The 24,335-nt window shown below is 36.8% G+C and overlaps 1 protein-coding gene across 49 annotated transcripts in view; it reads right to left on the minus strand.

Annotated features, from left to right (window-relative positions):
• RIMS2 (regulating synaptic membrane exocytosis 2) overlaps positions 1-24,335 on the minus strand; it is a 457,129-nt gene that overhangs the window by 236,431 nt on the left and 196,363 nt on the right. For all 49 annotated transcript variants that reach the window (XM_074553869.1, XM_074553702.1, XM_074553753.1 and 46 more), the window contains one exon: positions 19,275-20,200. In XM_074553869.1, coding sequence (XP_074409970.1) covers positions 19,275-20,200 — 926 coding nt within the window. The remainder of the gene's footprint in view (positions 1-19,274; positions 20,201-24,335) is intronic.

The following is a 24,335-nucleotide window of genomic DNA, read 5'->3' on the forward strand; positions in this document are numbered from 1 at the left end:
TTGAGAAGACTTCTTAAGACTTTTGAGTCAAATGATCCCTTAAAACTTACACAAGCTGTCATGTTCAGCTTCTATTGGCTTCTAGCAGAAAAATCTAGTCTGCAAACATTACTCTCTGCAAAAAAGCTGCTGAGCATTAGTATTTGTTAAAATAGGTTATCTTGAAAGTTCTCAAGTTAACTGAATTCATTTTTTGTAATTAAAACACAAATCCTCACTTCAATTGATGCATTTCAGAAACTTCCTACTAAATTCAGGGAAGTCAAAAATATTCAGACCAGGTTGATTCTACAGAAAATAATCTCATTGTCTAGGTCTTTGTGCAAACCCTTCAAATACACATTTAAAATATAAATTGATGTTAAATTTAGAAAACACATTTTGATGGTTTTATTATCAATGATAATGCCCCTCTCAACAAATAAACTTGGTTACATCTGAAAAAGGAACAAAAACTCCCACTGACTGCAGAGCCTAGATTCCTCTACTGCAGAGCACCGTGGAGAAACCACTCGCCATCAGGGATCTGCAGCTCCCACCTTGTCATCCTGGAGACCAAACCTTTGCTTTCAGGCTGCTTTACTCACCATTCCTGATGGCACTGCTCTTCCTGCTGATTACCCATGTGGGTCACACCAGAAACGTGTGAGGGGGCTGGCTGGCTGAAACAGCCTTCAGCAATACACTCACAATCACTATTACACTTTCTCCTTCACCATATTCAATTTCCTTCTCTGACATTTTCTTGACTTCTATATAACCAGTTCCAAAACTGCCCAGTTTCTGAATTGACTTCATGCTATCACCACCATCATAACTAGCATGAGAAACTCAGATGTAGTTGTAATATTGTCCAGACTGATAGCAAAAGTAAAGGAGGAGAAAAGCAAAGCAGTTAGTATAACCCCAAACTAAAGTCTGGAGATTAAAAGCCTGCCTATTCTCAAATATTATGTTTTCATATTCCTGTAACCTATTGCACCAAAAAAAAAAAAAAAAAAAAATTAAAACCCCAAAAAACTAATGGGAAAGAAGCTTCCTTATTTTTTTATGAGTAATAAGGTCCTAAACTGAAGAAACAAAGTTAGCCAATACAAATGAGCCCAAAATCCTCATTTTATTACCTCTCCTTTTCCCCAGTAGTAACAATTTGCTCTTGTGACAGTCCCTTTAACAGGTAGGATTTTTTTCCTTCTGAGGATGTTAGAGAATATGAAAGAAAAAGAGTCATTCATTATTTCACTTTAATATTCCAGTCATCAATTCATCTTCTGGTTTTGACTCGAGATATTATAGATGTCAGTAGCAATAACTTTTAAAAAAATTCTTCCTGTGGAAGAAAAAACTATTTTTAAGGGCCCATCAAACATAAAGAGTTGTTCTGTTGCTGCAACTGTACTTTTGCACATATTTTTCCCATCCTTATAATAGGCATCATCTATAGAGACAAAGGGAAAGTGGTCAATGTGCTGGGTTAGATTATGATCTGAAAAAATTAATTAGAAAGACATCTACTCATCCTTTGATCTCCTCTGTTCTGCAGGAGACCAGAAATGTTAGCAGACACATACAGAGCCAAAGAAAAGTTTCTCAATTTTGTAGAGAGAAGTGAAATTTTCTGCACTGAGGGGTAGTGGTGTCCTGTATTTTGGGAGAAGGAGGCAGAGGACATGGAGGTGAGGGTTAAGGATTCAGGATCAGGTTTGTTGTTCCCACTTCCTTCAGGCCACGGCTGTCACTGCAGCCTGAGGCGACCACTCAGCTCATCCTCTCCCTGTCTTCAGCAGCAGCCACTGCACCAAACACAAACCTCTCTTACAGCAGCAACAGCAAGCTCAGCATGCAAAACAATCAACTGGGCAATTTCACCAACCCTAATTATTCTGGGCTGCTGCCTACTTAGATTAGTACTGAAACTCATCCAAGACATTATCTCCACAATCAGCTGCAAAGTCCGACCTGCTTTCTTCTTCTACCACTTCTGCCAAAGATGCACAAACAAACCCCCAGTTGGAAAGGGCATAATTGTATTTATGCAAACTGTGATCATGCTGCTAACCCCAGCCACTCTACTGAGTTTATTACTAGTCACACACAAACGTGTAGAAATGTCTGATGGCAAATGCTGCTCTAGTTCAGAGCACACAAGGGGATGGCACTTACCTCTGAGGATACATTCAATTGCTAATTTTACTCATTTGCATCTTGTTAGAAATTCAAGCCAATCCAAGTAACACAATACATCAGTCTTAGAGACACAGAAAATTCAGTTCTTTTCAGTAAACATGAAATACTTCATTTGTTTTAATAGTCTCAATATGTCACTTCTACATAAAAAGGCCTCATAGGGCACATGACGCCAGGTTTATTGAGTATCCACAGTTTACATAAATATTTTTGCTTTAATTCATTGCAAGTACTTTAAGGTAGAAGTACCTTCACCAAGCATTTCAACCTGCTCCTTCAGGCAGATGTCACCAGCTCACTCTGTCAGGAAGGAACAGTTTGGTACAAACCCTCCCTGGCATCAGCCTGCTGCAGGATCCCCCGTGCCACCAGGAGCTCAGTGTTTGCCCCATAAGAGCTGGCAAGGGACAGTTTTCCCACTTCTCAGCCCATCCCACCAGCAAAGAAGCTGAGGGTGCATGAGAAGCTGGGAGGGGACACAGCTGGGACAGATGGCCCCAGTTTGACCAAAGGGGTGCCCCACACCACACAATGCGTTGGTCAGCAATAAAAACTGCAGGGGAAGATAATAAAATCTGAAAGAACAGAAGTTCTGCAGTCCAGAGGAAAAATACTTCATGTCTGTTCTCACTCTTTGACAACTACATTAATCAGAAAATAGATTATAAAATTGACCTATTTTTCTTTCTTTCTTCAATATTTGACTTTCAGTTGTCATAAAAACTATTTTTTCTCTTTTAAATATGATCTGTTTCATCAAATTAATACAACTTCTAGATTTGATGTAGTAAAATATTATATTAAACTTCAACAGTCATGAATTCAACAATTCCAAGTAAATTTCCAGTTTTCAAGTACACAAAAAATGAATCATTTGAACCCAACTTATGAATCTCTACTTTGTCCTCACATAATTTTAGAACTGCCTCCTCTCACTGATTTTAAATTCATTAAGCATCTTTTTCTAATAAATAGTTAAATAATTACATCATATATCTTATTCTCTCTTATTACTGGAATGGTAATGATAGAAATAACCATTTTTTTTGGATACTCATTTTAAAGAGCAAGAAAGCACTTACTCTAAATGCATTTGTTTTTGAAATTTTCTTCCAAAGAAACCTATTGTTCTCTGCAGGTCTTTTCCTATATAAACTTTTATACAATTTTGATATTCTTCCTTAAATAATATTAATCTAATTACAGGTTTTTAGCTCAAAACATCTAGACTATCTTGAAAACCTAAAACAAATCAGTCAGTTCATATGATGCACACAGCAATGTATATTCTCAAACATAAATATAATTCGATAATTAAAATACCATTTAATCTGTTCTGCTTATTTCTTCATATCTTTTAAATTCAAAACTTCTCATATTAAAAGATGGAAAAGACATCTAGCTGAAATCCAGAGCACAGCAGTTAGGAGATCTGTTTAGGCATTGAACTAAGATTATTTTGTCTTTTTTAGATAGGCTCAGTCCTCATAATTATTAATGAAGATATATTCAAGTTTGATGAGATGAAGTTTTACCATTTGCAACAATCCTAGGAGCCCAAATTACATGTAGTTATGAGTGTTGCTCTCTATTTCTGTTTACACACAGTCTTGGGCAAATGCAGAAACTTACATTTTAAGATTAATTCCACTGACTTTACCAGGATGCTTTAGAATGCATAAAATTAAGACTGCATCTTTCAAGATGAAGGTTTAAAATACATGCAAGGCTAGATTAATGTTTTGAATGTAAATTCTCACCTTAAATGGCAACAGAAACCATCTATTTAAATGAACTTTTAAGAGACATCATAGATTCTCATCTCTCCTTCACACAAACGCTGGATGCCTTTCAAGAAATGCCCTTTGATCAAGCACGAGATGTTCTTCAGTAATACAAGTTATTGAGCTCAATAACAAATTAACAGCATGTCACTGAATGGACTGTGATAAATAGCAGGCTGCATTAGATGCTGTAATGGTAATTATTCATTCTAAATTCTGTGAAGCTATAGAAACAGTTTAGAAAAAAGCAGCAGAAACACTCCACAAGTCCTAAAGCAGAGCTCTCCTGCTCAATAAAGCATTGCCAGTTCACCAAGTTAGACTCTGGACAGCACTATATTGGTTCTATTGCAATAGTAGCTAAAAGCAGCAGTCAAGGATTAGGACTCTCTTGACTATTCCTCAGCCTGTAATTTGGAAATGCAGCTACAATTTTATGCTTATGTTTTTATCATAAATAGTTTGCAAGTACATGATCCGATGGTGCTGTCTAGTTCAGCAAAATCTGCTTTATTTTTACAGGGAATATAACAGCCAAAGCATTTGGTGGATTATGCTATGTAATACCAAATTTAAACCTCTGATAGGCAGGCCAGATCCCTGGCCTTGAAAAGGACCTACTGTGCACTCCTAAGCCATCCAAGCAGGCTTAGCCAGGCTTCTGATGAGCCAGAGGGGCTGAGAAAGTTTTGGGGTAGGTAGCATGGAAATGAAAATGCCAGATGCTTGGCATATACTTGTGCAACCAAAATATTTCTGCAGCCCAGCAAGGCTCAGCCTAATAAAGAATAAATTGGAAAGGCAAAAGTATGTATCTACATGTTCTAGAGGACACTAGGACATCACAAGCTGACGTGACACAGTCCAGTCACAGCTGTGCAACACTCGAACTGCAGCTGTATCCTCTGGGAGTCACACTGACACCCTACCCACTCTGTCCTCCATGAACAGCAAAGCTTTTGGGAGCTGTTGTATATGTAACTTCAGTGACAGATAAAATCAACAAACCTCATGAAGTAGGATCAACAAATGAATACAGATCCAAAGCCTAAAATGCAAGGGAAAACTCAAATCCATCAATCTTCTACAACTGAGTTGAATTCCCTTTTGTCACTTGCTATTAGGCAATCCATTTGAAAATTATTTACAACCCCACTTGACAAATATGATTAGAAAAGATTTGGCAATTGTACTAGCTGCAATCATACAAAGATAAATCTTTAATAACTTCTAACCTTGCAGCATCAGAGTTTTCAAAACAAAACTGGAGAAAAAACATTCAGCTAGAAAGATCTAAAGAATAGCAAATACTGAGAAAAATATAGAGCTTCTAAAAGAATTATGAAATATATTTAAAACTAAAAATTTATTGAAATTTGTTTCACAAATTGCAATTCCTGAAGTTTTCTTTTTTGAGCTTGCTTATCCCATTGCAATTAACTGACAAGAACCATGTAATAGAGAACAGTAGAGACAGTTTCCATGGCTTGTTATTGCCAAAGAAATCACTTAATAATGTATTTTAGTGTATCTCTGCCAGAGGTCTAGACTGCAGGAATTTACTTAAGGAACAATATTATTATAAGTACAAATAACTTATAAAAATTATTTTAATTAAATTGCAGAGACTGCTATCTGAACAATATTTAACATAATTCTCACCAACCAACATAAGGAGTCCCGGGGTCAGCAGGATGTAGAAGACATATCAAGAATTCAAAATACATAGTCTTTAATTTGTAATCCTGTACTGCCTTGGTTCAGAGCACTTAAAGGGAAAATGCTCTTGTGGCTATGAGTATGCAAGACAAAACAACTTAATTCCTTAGGAAAGGTCCCTATGTATTGCAGTTATACAAAGCAGCCTAAAGAAGTTCAGCAGAGCCATAGATATGAGCAACCAAATACTAACAATTCTCTCCTAAGCCTCTGTGAATTATGATTTTTGTTCAGAGGTTTACAACAAACTCTGCCAGTTTTCCTCAGTGACATAAAATGCACACCCTCAGAAGGAAGATTATGTACCACTTCAAATTAGTGTCTTAAGTGTTTCAACATGGACAAAACAAGACATTTTCCTGAAGATTCATTCTTCGAAATGGCTGAATTACATTTTCTTAATTGTTACGGGGACTAAAAAAAAAAAAAAAAAAAAAAAAGAAGAAAAAAAATCAGCCCACAGCACAAATCCAGCACATACAGCCAAATCTCACTGATATAGAACCTAAAGACAAAGCAAGTCACAGACAGTGCTACAATCTGGGGTTTTTTTCAAACAGGTGACCTGCAACTGTTATCTATAATTAGGAACAAAATTACATAAATACAATGTACTTGCATAGTACTTCTTACAGCACAATTTACTGTCAATAAAAAGGGAGCTTGAGCTTCACACAGCTCTGTCAAATGCTCAGCGAGCTGAATCTGCACAGTCACTGAAGGTCAGCGCCTTCAAAGGGTGATGGGATTTCACACTCACAACACAAATGTAAACCACTCAAAGAGACAGGGCACTGTGTACAAGTCTCTTTCCAGATATTTAAAAAGAACAAAGGTGTTGACTAAAGCATTCTGTGCTTTCATTGAATTTCATAGACACACTGAGGCTTTACCACTTCTGAAAAATAAAGCTTTTATCTTCCCCTGCAATGCATGTTGTCTAATCATCTGATCTACTGTGGAGTGAACACAAGGAAGGTGTTAGTGTTAATGCTTGCAAATCAGAATATTAATTTTTTACACCCACTTTTTAGTTACTTTGTACAGATAAAAAGAGAAGGGAGCAACACTAATTCAGGCTCAGAAAATACTGAATGAGAATCATGTCAAGATTCCTTAATATGTATCTATTTTTGGTGCATTTTTCCTTTCTTACAAAAAACTATTAATAAAAAAGGCAACAACATTAAGTAGATAATACATTTTTCTGGTACAAAGTTTGCCACAACCATATATTTTGTGAACATATCCTACAGTAATAACACAAAGTACTGGCATTTTCCTAGATGCTTGTTCTCATCTTACACAGGTGCCATAAAGGACTCTTATTTGCACAAGCTTACTGCTTAGAGTAGTCATCCTTTTCCAAGAGGCCAGGGTTGAAAAGCTGCTTATCACACAGGGTATCTGTACACCAGCAGAGCCTCTGTAGTAACAAGGACATGGACACAGCAGCTCAGCACACACTCATCACGTGAATATTCACCCAGGGTCTCAGCAGTCAGCACTCTGCAGCTCCAGACATCAGCACTGTAACTGCTGCCCCAAAAACTGGTTTGCATCTGCCAAGATGAGCTGCAGTCATGCTTTGGGCTGCAGTGCAGACCTATCTTTAGATAGGATATGTGGTTTCAATTTTAGGAAAATAGGAATACCAAGAGGTTCTCACCTACTCTGTCACTTCTCAAGCTGTCACTTACATCAGCCTTTATAATTTGCAATTTTGCCTGTGATGTTGCCAGTGTTGCTTGAAAGTCACACTATTATTTACTGCCCAGTGGAAATGTGGTCCATTAGGCAGCTGAGTTATCTAAGAGCTCTTTGTCCCTGGGCATGGCTCTCGCTCTTCTCCATGCTGCTCCCAGCAGTGTGACTGTGCTCTTTTGTGCCAGTGCTGGTAAAGGTGATATGCCATAGGAATTCTTCAGCTTATTAAGGTGAAAGGAATGTGTTCATTTGTTGTAGCAGCTTAGTTTCATACCAGTGTAGTCACCTAAAATGGCTCACTAAAAGTCAAGTAAATTATGGATTTAGTCCAGATAAGCAATCATGAGGTAGGATGAGGATGATAGGATGATTTCCTTCCAGATGACAATGAGCTTCTGGCTCACCACAGCTCACCTTTTTGAGCCACACTTCAAGAAAAACCTTGTGTTCTCAATCTCTTGAAGTGAGACCCTAGCACCTGGTGACTTCACTTTTTATGGGGTCTTGAAATTGGTTCACTCACTCAACTGGCCTGAGTTTCCATGACAATTTTATACATTTACAATGAAATTCATGGGTTTGAAGAGATTAATTTTTTCTTGCAATACTACAAACACAAAGCAAAGAGCAGAAAACCTTCTCCAACTACCTCTGGTTATACTGAATTACATCTATGAAGATTTCAACTACTGACCAGCTTTGGGTTTTGTAAAGGTTCATAATAATTGACTTGAGGCAATGGACTACATATGTCAGAAAAGAACTTTCAGCCTCATAATTATACTTTGTACACTAAAAAAAAATTTAAAAAACAGCCCTTTAAATTGTGCTGGGATATTCTGATGACCTTCCTCAGTCAGAAGCTTTCAAGAATAAATTCAATTTCTTCAACACATCGATATCCTAGCTTTAAAAAATGGTGACTTTGTAATATTCTTTTTTAAAGTGTATTTAAATTGTGTGATTAAAACAGAACATGAAGACTTCTCAAAGAAACTCATCTTTTAGAAACTTTCAGTATGAACAGATTTTCAGAGTTAATCTTAGAAAAAAAATTAAAACAAAATGATACTATGAAGAAATGGCAAAATTATTAGAAATTATAAAATCTAATGAAACATACTGCATACATTCACTTCCTAGGACTAGTAAAAACTGTGGTATCTAAACATCTTTCATAGTGCATCACAAGTTCAGCCTTTCCTTGTTATAGATGTATATAGAAAATGGCCTATAAATAGGGAAAACAGTAAATAGTCGTGGAGGTTTGTGATGAAAACTTTTATTTTATTCTATTTAGATTATATAACTAATGCCCATCTATTTACATTTTCCAAGTAAACAGATTATATAACTGGGAACCTAAAAGATATTCATAATCTAAATGTTCAGAAAGGCAGAAAGTATGAACACAGGAACTATCTCTTATAGAATATTTCTCTAGAATAACACTGTTCTGAGTACATTTTCATAAGAATTGGTGCCTTCAGTCTGGTGTGAACCTCAGTGTGTGACACAAGTGTTTTTTATGTGCATATTCATTCAATTCATCTGCCTTTACCCATTTCAAAAGAACATCTTAACACAGAATATAGTGGTGCATGAATACAGGCTACTAGGTTCACTTTTCTATTGCAACAGATGAGACAAAAACCAGGAGCTTCAATACCACACACTTCTTCACAATCTACTTCTCCATGCTCATAAAAGCTACTCAAACATTCCTTGGAAACAACTTACTTAATCAGTGAGGTGAAATGGAGAAATCAGATGTACCTGACTTCTACAGCACTTTTGATAATTTAGCAAGTTAAATATTAACTGAAATAAACTTTCAAAAGTATCTTCAAGTCTGAAAGCCTGTTAAGTGCTGCAGCATGATCAAACAAATCTTTGCCTGAAGTACATGGCTTCAAAAAAGAGGGAAGGGTGAAAAAATTATAGAAGAGAAAAATTGAAAATTCAGTAAAGGGAAGAAAAACCACTGAGTAATGTAAAGCCTTTGATGGGTTATACAAAGGGACACCAGGCTGCAGTGTGAGTAATGGGGGAACTCAGTGAAATTTCTGAGAGGTATTTCTCCATTTTCCCCTTTCTTTTTTATTATGTAATGGTTCTGTAAACATGTGACAATGACCAACTACATTCAGTACTAGTTAGGACCAAAAACCTGCTTTGTCCTCAATACAGCTGAATATTATAAGATGCCACTATTTTAGTGGAAAAGCATGATATATTTTGTGTGAAATATTTTCCAAAGTAAATTAGAAATTATTTTTTTTTAATCCTTTCACATTTCAAAGCCCTGTAGTTTATGGCAATAAAAGTTATGATTTACACCCAAGAAAAAGCAATGGGGGCTAAACATTCTTATTTTCTTTGTGCAATAGTCTTTACCTTTTCCATGAATTATAAGACTACTTCAGTAGAAAAGGTAAAAATATTATTATATATGTTAGCATGAAACTTCACTCTTAAGAGAGATGAAGATACCTTTTATTTCAAAGCAAAACAAGTTGCTCAACACAACTTTATAAAAAAAACAATTAGCACTAATTTGATAGACTGCAATGACCCAATCCTCTTCAAAGAGTTTAATTTAATATTTTCTTAATTATCATAAATTTCATTATCATTACATCATTTTTTTCTATCTTCCCCCTAAAATAAGGATTTCATCATCAGTGGACCATCAGAGTAGAAATGCATTAATAATTTTTTTATGTTACTGACAAACACCAAAAACTTTAAAACACATGTATAGGGTTTTAAATATACTTTTGACAGAATATTACTATTGGAAAAAGCTAGCTAGAATTTTCAACTTAGCCAGAAATAGGGTGAAATTGCACTGCTAAATCAATAATCAGATTCCTAGGCAGATGGCCTGATTCTTGAGGCACTCATCACTCGGCAGCTGCTGAGGCTCTGGCTGGGAAGGGTTTCTGTGGGACTGCCCCAAGTGTCTGTCTCACCCCTCACCCTTGTGCCAGGCCCTTCCCCCAGGAGCAGCTTCACTGTTGCACAGAGCTCCTGAACAGCTGAAACTACAGCCAGGCAGAGGAGGACACAGAAATTGACGCCACTTTGCCCACATTATGTATATAAAAAATATTTCTTCCTGGTGCCCAGATTGTGAACTGCGATGGATGAGACTTGGATGGAGTGAGAACTGCGAGAAGATGGAAAGAACATGCTTTCCTCTGACAAGCATATGCTTCCAGGTCTCACCCTTGACAATATTTAGTTTAATCTCAAGCAGTTTCTGTGAACAACTCCAGGTCCTGAATGGTTCATTTTGGGGAGCTTGGGACAACAGGGACAAAGGATAGAGCATCTCAGGAACAGTTCTCACTTGAATGACATATGCCAGTTCTGCTCATTTCCCCTTCACTTTGGTTTCTCTATTTCTCCCATACTGATTATCCTATCCCTAATGAAATATACATCAAAATAAAAACAGAACAAGAAAGACATGTTTTTACATAAAATGAAGAAAAAACCAACCCAAACCACACAAATGATAAAATACAACCAACTAAATAATCATTTTTTTATTAATTAAATTTATTTGACAGTGACCCATTTAGTTTCTGACAGTTAACAGAAGAAGTAACAAAATTACCTGCAAAATCAATTTAAATATGCCATAGGAAAGCACTAACATAATCTAAAATGACGCAGAGTATAATCTGTGACAGATAGATTTGTTTTGTTTCATTAGAAGAGCAATGATTTCATCAAAGTATGAAGAAAATTATAATTTGAAAAATACACTTCATGTATTCTGGAGATAGTACATGTGGGGTTTTTTTTTCTTTTTGTGTTGTCATTATTTCTGTTTGTTGGGACTCTGTAAAAAAGACTAAAAAATCCAGTATCTACATAAATATTCTGAAAACTTCAAAAGAAAAACTCCATGATGTTTTTTTGTTCTAGCATGGCATTGTAAAGAACTGAAATGTTTCACATAGAATCCAGTAGGTCTTCATTTTGTCTTATATGTGCCAAATCTGTATTAATTATTAGCACTTAGTCCTGATGCAAGATTTGATTATCAAGTTAAACTTTCTAACTTAGCTAAAGTGTAATTGCAGTTTAAAATAAGTGGAGCGGGTTGAATAAGATAAGAATTCCCTACATTGGAAGCCTTGCATTTCATAGGATGACTCCCTTTCCAGCCATGTTTGTATAAAAATTTCTTTCATCACTATTAAAAAGTTTATGGATATTTATTGATTTTATTCAGCATATATTCCACCTGCCACAATGGTAAAGGATAGTGAAAAAAGAACCTTGGAATGATAATTCAAGTTTCTTTTGTTTTCTATTTAAATTTCAAAAAGATAAAAAAGGGTTACAGAGAAAGAAAAAATTGTTTATGATACTTTTAATATTGGTCACTCATATGATTCAGTGGTCTACAGTTTCAACTGAAAAACAACAATCTTTACCTTAAGAATAACATATTTTCATAAATTCCAGGGGAAACTACATCTTGCAGTTAGTGTTAAAAGGTAAACTACAGCTAGGTTACAATGATCCATAAGTTAAAAATATTAAAAACCATTTTGTTTTGTTAATAAAAAACTTAATCTCACCTTAAACCACAGATAACTACAACAAATACACTAAAATACTTTAGTAATAATTCATAGTTCTTGTGTTACACTATCTCAGAAGATTATTAATCTTTTGCCCAGACAATATTTCACCTACACCATAGTTCCAGCAAAGTCACAGAGTAAAAGGAAACATGATTAAGGAATTATTTTTTAATAAGTTTTAATTATTCCTGTACATTTGTATACAGAAGGTTCAGATTGCAATTTAGGCAAGGTTTTAATCAATAAAATTGAATATTAGACATTTTTGTTTGAATTTACGTGCTAGGAAATTATTCAAGTTCATTTAACTATGATAAAATATTCTGTATGTTCTGATTACTACATGAAAATATTTCTTCTTCCTGACTTCAGGAAATCCCTGTCTATCCTCAGATTCTGAGAATGCATAAGTTACAGACCATCTTTTCAGCATGTATTCTACAATCTTAAAGGACAACCACCATTTTATAACGAAGCTTCTAATGGTAATATTTACCATCTTTTCACCTAGTTAGAGTTACCCCCAAAGGTTTCCTGGCTTGATGCATTGTGCACCTGCCAGAATGCTTCTGTCAGCAGGAGTGATAATAAGGATGTGAATATGCAGCCAAGAATAGGGAAAAGGCAGGGCTTTTTTCAGTGAGGGATGTTATTGTCTTACACCAATATTTTAAATTACTGCAAATTTAAAATATGTTACAGTAGAGTCCTCTAAATGGCGCAAAAGATCACACCCTTTTCATATATTCTAAGTACCATGGAAGTATGTAAGTAGGAGAAGGTTTAGCAATACTTTATTTAAAAACTCTCTACAATTAGAAATTTCTGTAGCTTTAAACATTCTAGTTCTATTCTCATCTATATATCTGTGAAAGATATTTTTCTATAAAAAATATCATAGGCAATACTAAGATTTAAAGGAGTTAGGTACTTCTTAGTCAATGTTATAAGAAGTACTTTCAAAGCAGTGACTTTTTATTAAAAATAGACAGAGAAAAGTGTAGTATTTCTTATCTCTCAATATTTCTTATATTTGCACTTAAAATAGAGGTAGTTCATAGGAGTAAGATTAAAAAATGGAATAATAGCATTCTGAATTTCCAGTCAAAACTCTTTATATATTTAAGTTATATTTATCTTACATAAGAGGTAGAGGTGTCTATAAAAATAAAAGTTATTTAATCACAAAAACAAAACACAATCTCCTAAATTGCAATATTAAGTGAAATAACAAAAGGAAATTTTGTGACTCTCTGAAATCTGTTTTAATAAAACATGCCAAACATTTCATCATTTTAAATAACCATTTTACTTTGATCATTTAAAATTTGTACTTTGAATTGTAAGATATTTCTATACTGAAACTGTGTGAAAATTCAAAGTCTTTTCGTTCAACTGCTGCAGCTCAATCCTGAAATTTTGCCTTCTAGTATAATTTGTTCCAGAGAAATTAGACTTTCAGGAACTCTCTAACCTGAATGAAACAAATTTTAGAAACAATGACCTCGTTCTGATCTAATTTAGCTCAGTGTAACTTTGAAGCCAAAGTTGTTGAAGATGTATGAAACTGGCACAAGCAAGATTGAAATCAGGTCCCTTATCTCTCTGAATTTAAAAGTGAGAGCTCTCTGATGGAATCCCACTTCCTTGGCATTTCTGCTCATCTAAGACACGCACTGTTCTTGCAGTACCACTCAGGAAATGTGCTTTCTGCTTCTCACACCATGAGCTACCACAGTTTTTCTAACTTGTGACAAGCATATTGTTTTCAAATAGACCTAATTCTCCATCAAAAACTAAACTGGATGTCTACCAGATTGGTTTCAAATCTGCAATAAACAAGTAGGCCCTGGAGGCTATTCCAGACACGAGGATGTTTTAACTTCTATCACAAAAAAGGGCAGTTCTTCACAACTTTGTAAATGACCACAACATAGCCAGTGCAAGGTTATGTATTTATGTTTTAATGTGCTTAGTGACAAAGTGTATTTTCACCTGGTCCTGCAAGCACACATTTCTGCTCAGACAGCCTGCACTCTGCAGCTTTCAATCAACAACACACGGATGTTTAATGTTTTAAGATTGCTTAAAACAATCTTAAAGTCTATCCACATGTTTTGTTAGGGGGTTGGTGAACAGCTGGCTGAATATGAGCTGGCAGCATGCCTGGATGACTAAGAAGGCCAGTCACATCCTGGCTGGTATCAGCAAAAGGGTGGCCAGCAGGACCAGGGCAGTGATCAGCCTCTGGTACTCAGCACTGGTGAGGCTGCACTTTAAACACTGGGTTTGGATTGGGGCCCCTCACTACAAGACAGACATGGAAGGGCTGGAGCGAGTCCAGAGAAGGGTAACAAAGTTGGTGAAGGGTCTGGAGCACAAGTCCTGTGAGGAGTGGCTGAGAGAAATGGGGGTGTTTAACCTGGAGAAAAGGAGGCTCAGGGGGTACCTTATCACCCTCTACAACCACCTGAGAGGAGTTGTAGCCACGTCGGCATGGGACTCTTCTCCAAAGTAACAAGCAACAGAAAGGAGAGAAATGGCCTCATGATGTGGCAGGGGAAATTTAGACGGGATATAAGGAAAAAAATTCTTCACTGAAAGGGTTATCAAACACTAGAACAGGAGCAGGCTGCCCAGGGGACTAGCTGATTCACTAGTCCCCTGGGCAGCCCTGGAAGTATTTAAAAGGCATGGATGTGACACTGGTTTAGTGGTGACATTGTCATTCTTAAGTTAACAGTAGGACTTTATCCCAAAGATCTCTTCCAACGTAAAGATTTCTATCTTTCTATGCATGTGAGTTTCTTTGACAATAAAAACTAACTACCTATGATGTTTTAATTTAATAAAATGAGAGCGAAAGCAAACACTAAATTTAAGAACTGACAAAACGCAAACACATTTCACTTTCCCACCACAGATTCCACCCACATTAGATGTCAGCCACCATTTGTGCAAACAGATACCTTTCACAGGGTGCTCTGAAAAGTGCTGGGAGCATGGTTTGCATGTATGCCTGAACTGTTTACCATCATTGGAGAGTCTACTATGTCCTACTTTCTATTTAGAACAAATTAGGGCAATATTTAGAACTATCACACACCTAGATTTCCTTGAATGAATTCTCTTCTCCCATGTAGAAATTGTCCCTTGCTGAGTCCCTAGAGTTTGAGAGATTTGTAAAGACTTGTTTTTAAGACCCTCAAGTGTTTGGGGAAGGTGCAGACAGAACCCCAGCTTCAGCGCAGGTCGCCTCTCTCGTGCCTTTCCTCTGAGTGGGGGTAAAACAACCCCAGGGATCACAAGCTTTCCTGAGTCTCTTCAGATTGGTCCTTTGGCAGACTGCAGGTGTGACAGTATTGCCATAAGGAGCACATGGGCAGTGGTACGGTTTGATTTTCTAAATTTATCTGTAAAGCCTGTGGACACACAGAATTAGCCACTCTGCTTCACATCTGCTTCATGCTAGCTAAAAAATTATGGGGGCCCTTTCAAACCTCCCCTTAAGGCCTCCTCCTTAGAATTGCACTGGAAAACATCTAACTGAACATGAAGGTAAAAAACTACTCTAATTGTCCCTCACAATAGAAGACAGTTAAATTGGACAATCAATGTAGAAAGGTTGGCCTGACTTGCACACCACAAAATTCAGCTTTATTTGGACCTCTGTAGGTGACATAGTTGACTCTGCTACAATACCATCACAACTGTTCTCTTTTTATAACTCACATTTCTCAGAGCCTTCAAACTACACCATGTAAACTGAGATGGTTTTGGGAAAGAATTGGTGATTTGAACAGTCTAGAACATTTATAATGTCATTATAATACCTGGGTTTAGTGATGGAGGAGGCATTTTACAGCCATTTAAAATTCACAATTTCATAAAAACATTGACATTTCAATAATTGTTTTTCCCTAACATTTTAAGCAATTTTGATCTTTCATTATTACAGAAAATAGCAATATACCTGATATTTTTGTCCAAAACGTATAGGCAACTTCTTTTTTTGCCTCCAAAGTGTATTTCCTAAGACAGCCAGGAGGTCCTGTCATGGAGATACAGCTTTGAACTGTCTGCTACACTGATCTCAGGACTGGCAATAAGTGTTGTAAATTGAGACATCTTTGCAGTTACAGAAGCCTGGTATTCACAGCAAGAGTGAAGAAGGGTCTCTTACATAATGCAGAGAAAATATTATTCATTTCAGAAAAATTCGAATAACACAATAGGAAAGAATTGTTCATCCTATTCACAGAAAAAGGCAGAGGCCATCTATTAAATTGGTGCTCGTTTATGTCACTAAAGAGAGTTTCAATGTCTATGAAGATCTGCACAAAATTCACTCTGAAAAATGTGTCTAATTCTGGCACAACGTAAGTTTCAGGTAAACTCATTTGTAATCTCAGCTATGTCCATTTAACACTGTTCTCATGTGTTGTTTCCTGAGCTTCTAAAGAATGAACTCACCAGTCAGTGTCAGCTCCTGACCATGGTCTTAGCACATCTCATCCCACCAAACACCGTACCAGTCCCTCATGTCAGTGCTGCCAGGTCCACGTTTCTTGCACAGGAGACCCAGTCCCTCTTTGCAAAAAATGCCAGTCCAGTGGTTAAAGAGCAGGGGAGAAGTAGGAGGGTCTGAAGATATTATTTGGTTGTGTGACATGGGCTGCTGAGCCTGGCACAGCTGGCTCTGGTTCCAGTACAGGAGTTACTCCTGGAATGACTTCCTGTGCTATGCATGGTCTCTTCCCCCAGCCCAGGATCCCCAGCACAGGCTGGGAGCAGACACAGTCAAAGCAGTCACATCCTTCCCCAGTTCAAGCAGTTGCTCTTCTCCTTTATGAAAAACCAAGGTTTTCTCCACATTGGTTCCAGCTGCAGGCCACCACTAGGCCACTTTGACACAGTTATACTCTGTATGTCATTAAAAAGTGCTTACACTAATTTAATCAAGATGAACAAAGCATAGTAAGGAATGTTTTTTCCCTGCAAAATCTTTGCAAGTTTTTTTAATTAATTTGTATAACAAATAACAAATAGCTTCATTCATTCCCTCAGAAATCAGGACAGACACGACACTGTCATTATTATTTACTATTGTTATCAGTAAGAATGTTTTCTTTGACACCTAAAATGAAAAATTATTTAAGTGAAAGCTGTAAGTTTCGTAAGATGACAAAGAACCTAGAATTTATTACAGAGAACCTAGAATTGTTAGAATTGTAGAGGATGTTCTAAACTCTCATCTGAAAGGAGCAGAAGGTCCAATATGTAGACCAGGCCCACTTCTTGTCAAAGTCCAGTGGATCCCTGAGACCCAGACATGAAGGGAAAGGTTCCTATCCAGGCAAGGCCTTCAGCAGTTACGGATTTTTCAGGTGGGCAGAAAAGTGGCAATAAGAAATCCAAGGGCAATCAAAGAGAGACATCAGTGCTTTAGGATGACAGGTAAAGGAACCAGGAGTACAAGTGGGCTTCTACTCTGTTCTCCCAGTTGCAGGAAATGAGGAGGGAAGAGAGGGAGATCCAGCAGACCAATATTTGACTCTGAGCCAGTAGAATTTTGTGGGGTTTTGATCATGTTTACAGTTTACATGACACCACGCCTGCTGATGACAAATGGGGATCGCCTGTCTCAAAAGAGGAAAAGGATTTTTCTCAGGCATTAGCAGGGTTCATGGACAGAGCTTTAAACTAGGTCTGAAGGGGAAAGGCATGAAACCAGACTTGTTACAGATAAATTAGGCAGCACCCTTCCAGTGTCTTAGAGACATTGTGCCAGTGGGGTCCTTCATTCTGCTGTCTCCATGGAGGTAGGGGATAGAGAGCCGTGCAGCAGCAGACACAAGGGTTATTGATGTGTTAGAAGGCATGAAGTGCTAAATTAGTGGAAATCAATAATCTTGTAGATCTTTTCCAACCTAAATGATTCTGTGCTTTTATAATCCTCAATGTATATGCTTTGTTATGTGTAGAAAAAATATATTGTCTATATTACCTTGTATAATACATTTCCTGCACTGAATTGCATTAAATAAACATTTTGTTACTACTTCCCCTGTATTGATTGGTCCTATCTTTCTCAAGGTTGCTTCTAAGAGCAAAATCATGAACACCATAAAGTTGGTATAAGTTTTTTCTACTAATCAGGAACACTAAGTGGGTCAAGGTTTCAGCACAGTTGTTTCACATAAGTACATGCAACTGTCTACTTTGACATGGTGAAAATTCCTTCCATTCTACACAATCTTGCTCCTTACTTATCAGACCATGGTTGTGGATATTGACATATGAAAATTCAGAGTTATTACACTTACTCAAGTTAATTACTTGCTTCAGAACCAACTTGATAGCAATATTAATAATAATAAAATAAATAGTAGTAAATTTTCTATTCACAATCCACAACAGCAGATAACCATTTAGAGGAAGTAACAAAGGTTCACTGGTATAAGAATAATAACTCAAAAAAGCTTAACATACATGAAGGTAAGTGAACTCATAATATTAATTTCATTGAGTTTAAATTCATGGTCCCCAATACTTTCATATTTAATTAGAAATTATCCTTTTATAGGCTGGGAAGTAATTTCAATCAATCTTAGTTTTCTTTCCGAAAGTAATTCCAAAACTACTTCTAAAAAGCACTAAAATCAAAATTCATCATAGCACCACAAGGAAAAGAAACCTCTATTGGTGTAAACAGCATCAGTCATTTTAAATTTGTCTCAAAACTTCAGTGTGTTAACCTTACATACACAGATCTTTTTGCAGATCAGACATTCTTTAACCTGCAGCAGACAGCGTGAAACTGGCATAAGGGCTGTATCATGTGCTCCAGTTAATTCAACAAAAACGCGGTCATGCACCCACACTTGATCCAGATCAAATATGCACTCATTGTGATCCAGGAGCACGCAAATCTGGTATTAAATAACATGAAACCGTGGCCTTATATGACAGCCCAGCTTTAGATATTTTGGAGATTTCATTGATAGGTTTTTCAGTAGGCATGTTTTTTCCTTTAACTAATCCAAACACTTATAGGAGCTGTGATGATCTTTTCCACATAAATCATCACATTTATGTAAATGAAACACAAAATCAGAAAAAAATCCCGATTCCCATCACAACAAAGTTGAGTCATCTGTGAAGGGCTGTAGATGTGTGGTTGCAACCATTTTAAATAGCTAAATGTCCAAAGCAGTAGAAACCAAATAAAATCTATATAGTGAACCAATAAAAAAATTAGGAATCTTACCTTTTTCACTAACACTTTCACTTTCAATCTCTACATCATCACAGCTTGTATATTCTGGAGTGGATGCCAATTCTTCTTCTGAGCTACTTAATGAAACCTGGCGCATTTTACCTCCTTTTTTCGTTTTATGGGGCTTTGGTGGAGGAGGTCTGACGGATTCAGACTGGTCCGAGCTGAGCGAATCATTCCGTAACATGGTCTCCATCTTTTCACGCTTTGTTTTCCGAACAGCAGAACTGGGATCCAAATGGTGCTGTTTCCTTAAAGAATCAGAGCGCCTCATGTCTGGTCTTTCCAGAGGAATTGGACTCCTCCTAGGTGTAGGAGGGCTATGATTTGTGGTCCTCTGACGATTGGGACTTGGTCCCTGAGCCTCTCGAGTTCTTTCCATAGAGTATGAACGTTGGTTTTCCATGGCGGCCCTGCGCTCAGACACTGATCTTTGTCTTGATGGCCGTTCCATCCTGAGCATGGACATCCGAGAATCTTCCAGCTCTGTATTTGCCAGCGAGACATCGCTATGCCTGCGTTCGTGACGTGCGCGGGACACTTCAGCGTGGATACGCATTTGTTCCTCATATGGCTGCGGCTTGACTGGATAACGAGCCAAATTAGGATCACTCCGGTATCGTGCCTGGTATTCCTCTTCCCTCCTTTGCCTCTCATATTCTTCCCTGCTTTGCGCATCTTCTTCTTCTACCGGATACTCCTTGGAACGCCTGCGGCTCCTCCTGTTGGAATCTCTATAATCACCCAGTTCAGGCTCTTCGTACAACTGGGGCCCACGCTGTGACCGCCTATCTGAATAATCTGATGGTGACCTGGGCATCGCACTGTCTGATGTAGCATACTGTGAGTATTCGTCTCTCTCGTCCCTCTGGTCGTATCTTCTGCTCTGTTCTCTTGATATTGAAGGGCTTCTTTTCCTAAATAATCGTGGCAAGAAAGCAGAAAGAGAATCCTGTCAATATTTTATGTAGCACAAATATACAGTTAATGCTAGTTAAAAGATAAAATGACCAGCTGATGGAAAAAAAAAAATCCTTTCATTGCATTTTTTGTGAATATGCTCCCACATTTTCTATACCAAATTAAAGAAAGGATGTCATGCTATAAATCTGCTTACAGTGCGCAGTTTGAATAAAAAACAGCTTTGAAGGAAAAACGCTGATGTGACTTTATAAAATATAGAAGACAAATACTTAGGCTACTTTGTAGTCATGACTGGTTTACAAGTACCAAAATTTTATAATCCTTTAAATCATTTTACAGCAATATAACTTGACCATATACTTCTCTTCAATGGAGTTTATTAATCACCATGAAAATTAGGGCTAGAAAAATCATTCCGTTAGTTTACTCATTTAGCAGCTGTTATTGCTCAAAAACACACATTTCAGTTCCCACAAAACTATAATTTGTGCCAAGGGCAGAAAACAGACAAAGATTCAATGGCAGAACTTTTCTAAATCAGATGAACTCAGAAGTCCTGAACTCAGAAAACGAACCACATTTTTTGCTGTGAAGGGAAAGAGTTTCAAAGTGCTGCCTCTGTCTATCTGATAGGAGAGAAAACATTATTTTCACAGCCAGGAAGGAAATGTAGTCTCTGCTCAACAAGGAAAACCAGCAACTGTCAGTGCAGAGTGTGCATGGCCTGTGGGGTGTCTGGCAAACTGGCATCCTGTTCTGTTTTAGGTACCATACAGAATTATTAAACTGTGCTTGAAAGATTTGGACACAGTATTGCCTTGTAAATAGTAAAGTACTTTAGCTTTGCAATGGCATGTAAAAATGAGGAAACTAATTAAATCTAGCAAAAATGAAACTCTTTGTGTGAAGCATGACAAGTTCTGTAAGCATCATACAAATGCCTATTTGCTTACAGTGGAGCTAAGACATCCCATCTGTGTTGTTACAGAGGTGTGTTAGTACCAGCAGAAATTATAATCTCTGTATGTTTTGCAAAATCTCTACAGACTCTGCTACTGGGGACTCAACTTGAATCAGTCTAATGTAACATGAACAGAGTTTCAGAAGGCTAAAACCAGAATGGCCAACAGGAAGGGACAATTAGAACAACACAACTACCCAAATGCAGTTTGCAAAGACATAGAAGCTTCATCAGGACAACAGCAATTAGATGCAGAAGTGCTTTAAGGAAGATAAATATTTTTCACTTAAGTACTTGAGATGATGAAAAATTATGCCACATCCCAAAATAAGTTGTTCCAATAGAAAATTACCCAATTCCTGAAAATTTCTGTCATGGCTATAGCAAAAGTGTGCATAACTTCCTCTCTCCAGTTGTGTCCCTCATATATGAAAAATCTGCATTCATCAGATATAGGCATTAATCCATGTGAATCTCATTGCAAAATCAAGACAAATGCATGTACACATGAAATGTACACATACTATACTGCCAATACTCACACTGTCTATACTCAGTCTATATAACCTTCATGTGTCTTTAGAGCTACATTGTTTACATCAATTTGATCCTCCAAAGCATTCAAACTCTCTAGAACATATGTTTTGTAGGATCAACTTCATGATGAACAGTGCAACACACAAAGCCATACAGATTCTAGTTTGACAAATCTCATGTGTGCCTTGGAGCAGCCTGAGTGTACACATGCTCCAGCATTAAACTTCTACACACTTGTATCTACAGCAATACAAACAACACAGCAGTAAGAATTGGTTTAGCTACAAATAGAAGATTATATAAACCGACAAAAAACATGCACACGTGTTTATATACATAAAATAAATAAATATATCACTCCATGTCACAGCAACCTCATATGGATACAATCCTCTTCTGATGACATTACAGCTATAATGTCATGGTGGGGAGGCTGAGGGGGATAAAAGATATGGATTTCTGTACAAGTGAAAATATTGTTGCAGACTTGCTGCTGAGGAAAATTTATTTCTATTAAGGAAACACATCATCAGATGAACTGCCACAAGACTTACCAAAAAGTACATCTGTTTTTTCTATGTTAATGAGAGGAGAATGTGCCGATTTAGCATTTTATTTTTATGCATTTATACAAACATTCTCTAACCTCATGTGCTACATTTACTACAAAGAGTAATTTTCCTTCCTCCATTTAAGATATAAAAATAGGAAACCATCTATGGCTGACAGTAATGTGAAGAGCAGCTGGGTCCTCAATCTACTCTAACCTTTAATGAAGGAAAAAGCTTTGCATGGCTGGCCTGTGTGTGGCAACTACTAGGGCACATGCAAGAAAAAGGACTTACCTGCAAATACAGTGCTTTTCTTCAGAGAAAGCAGCCTAACAGAAAAGAAGTAGCTAATTGAATTCCTGGCCTAAGTTGACTGACATCATCAGGCCCTCTTTCTAATTAATTTCATTCCTGTTGAAGTCAGCTTACTTCACTACTGAAGTTACTGAACTAACCAGAAGCTGTAGTACTGTCCATCAGAACTAAATTAACTGTACTGTACACCTGATCAGCCAGAAACCTTCTGCAGGAGAGGGCTCATCCTGCCCCACAGTCCCCAGACCCTTAGCACTAAAGTCTGCCATTCTCTACTGAACATCACAGCACAATTTGCCTCCCTTTAATATTCAACAATTTTTAAATTTTAAAAATACCTGCTACATACAGAGTTGTACAATGAATGCTATACATTTCAAATCAGAGTTATGAAATCACAGTAAGAGGCAACTAGTACTGATGAAAACTTATGGCCTGTCCCTACTATTAAAAATCTGTTGCTATTTTTAGATCACTAGCTAATTCTCACTCACCTTCGTCTGTCTAAGCCATTTCTCACCATTAATTACCTTAAGGATGCCTTAATAAAACCCTTCCATCAAGTACCCCCAGCTGGATACACTATGGAAAATGACTACTCCTGTCTTCCCAGGACTTCCCTGGAACCTGAAAAGCTAAGTGAACTTTAAGGGTGTGATATGCACCCTCCAGCTGCCAGCTGAACTAAGCACTATATATCTCTTATCAGAAGGATTACCACCTTTTCTGAAAAATCCTCCAGGCCATTGTGATTGCTACTTGTTTGAAACAACCATAAAATAAAATCTCTATTATGGTTTAAAAACTGCAAAAATCTCTTTGTCAGGCACATTCTATAAATGGGGTTTTTTTTGTCAGATATAGAATATGAAACTTATTTTTTTCCTACTTATTACTGTGTATTTATATTTATTGTAATTTATCAATACATGACATTTGGTCTTTTAATACACAACCCATAACCCTACACTGATGGAAACTTTATTTGCAGTGCACTACAGATATTACTAATATTATGGAAAAGCAAATAGCTTGACTGTAATCTGTACTCCTGCTCATAAAGTTAAATTATTCAACTCCCCCACATCACAATAGAACTCAAGTACTTAAAATATAGCATAGAAGAATATAAGACAGCTATTCAACTTTGATGGCTGTGATTTCCATAATGGAACTAAGTATCTTGAAACTCTTTGACATTCACTTGGATTCTGCCTTAAAGAGAAAAACTCTTCTGCTTTGATTTAGGTTTTTAGAAAATTGACCCAAATGTATTGTAGAAAAGGATATTTTAAAAATTAAGTCTCCATCACATTTCAGAAGTCAGAGCCATTAAAAAACATTGTAATATGTAAAGTATTTATATCACTGTCAAAACTAGATATCAGACCCTCCTGCTAATAATCTTTTCCTCAGACTAACAAAATATACATTTGAACTGGAGAAAACCTTCATGAAGATATAATTCTAAAGTTGTATTTGACCACCTGAAGCAACCTGCAGTTACTTGAAGAGTATGATTTATCAGAAGCTTTGGGTCAATTAAAAAATGATAATTTGGGTCAATTAAATAATGCTCTCAGTGGGCCTGAGCCATCAGCTACTTGGAAATGAATACTGGCCATCTACTTGTAAGACCTAATTATCATTTACTAGAAAATACTTTCAAATTTTGTTCTCTCTTTCCTATAAATTATCAAGGAATAAAGTTGAATGGAAAATTAAAACTGAAAATATCTCTCCTGCATATATTGTAATTCTGCT

This window comes from Zonotrichia albicollis, chromosome 1 (genome assembly GCF_047830755.1).
Source record: "Zonotrichia albicollis isolate bZonAlb1 chromosome 1, bZonAlb1.hap1, whole genome shotgun sequence".
Classification (NCBI taxonomy): Eukaryota; Metazoa; Chordata; class Aves; order Passeriformes; family Passerellidae; genus Zonotrichia; species Zonotrichia albicollis.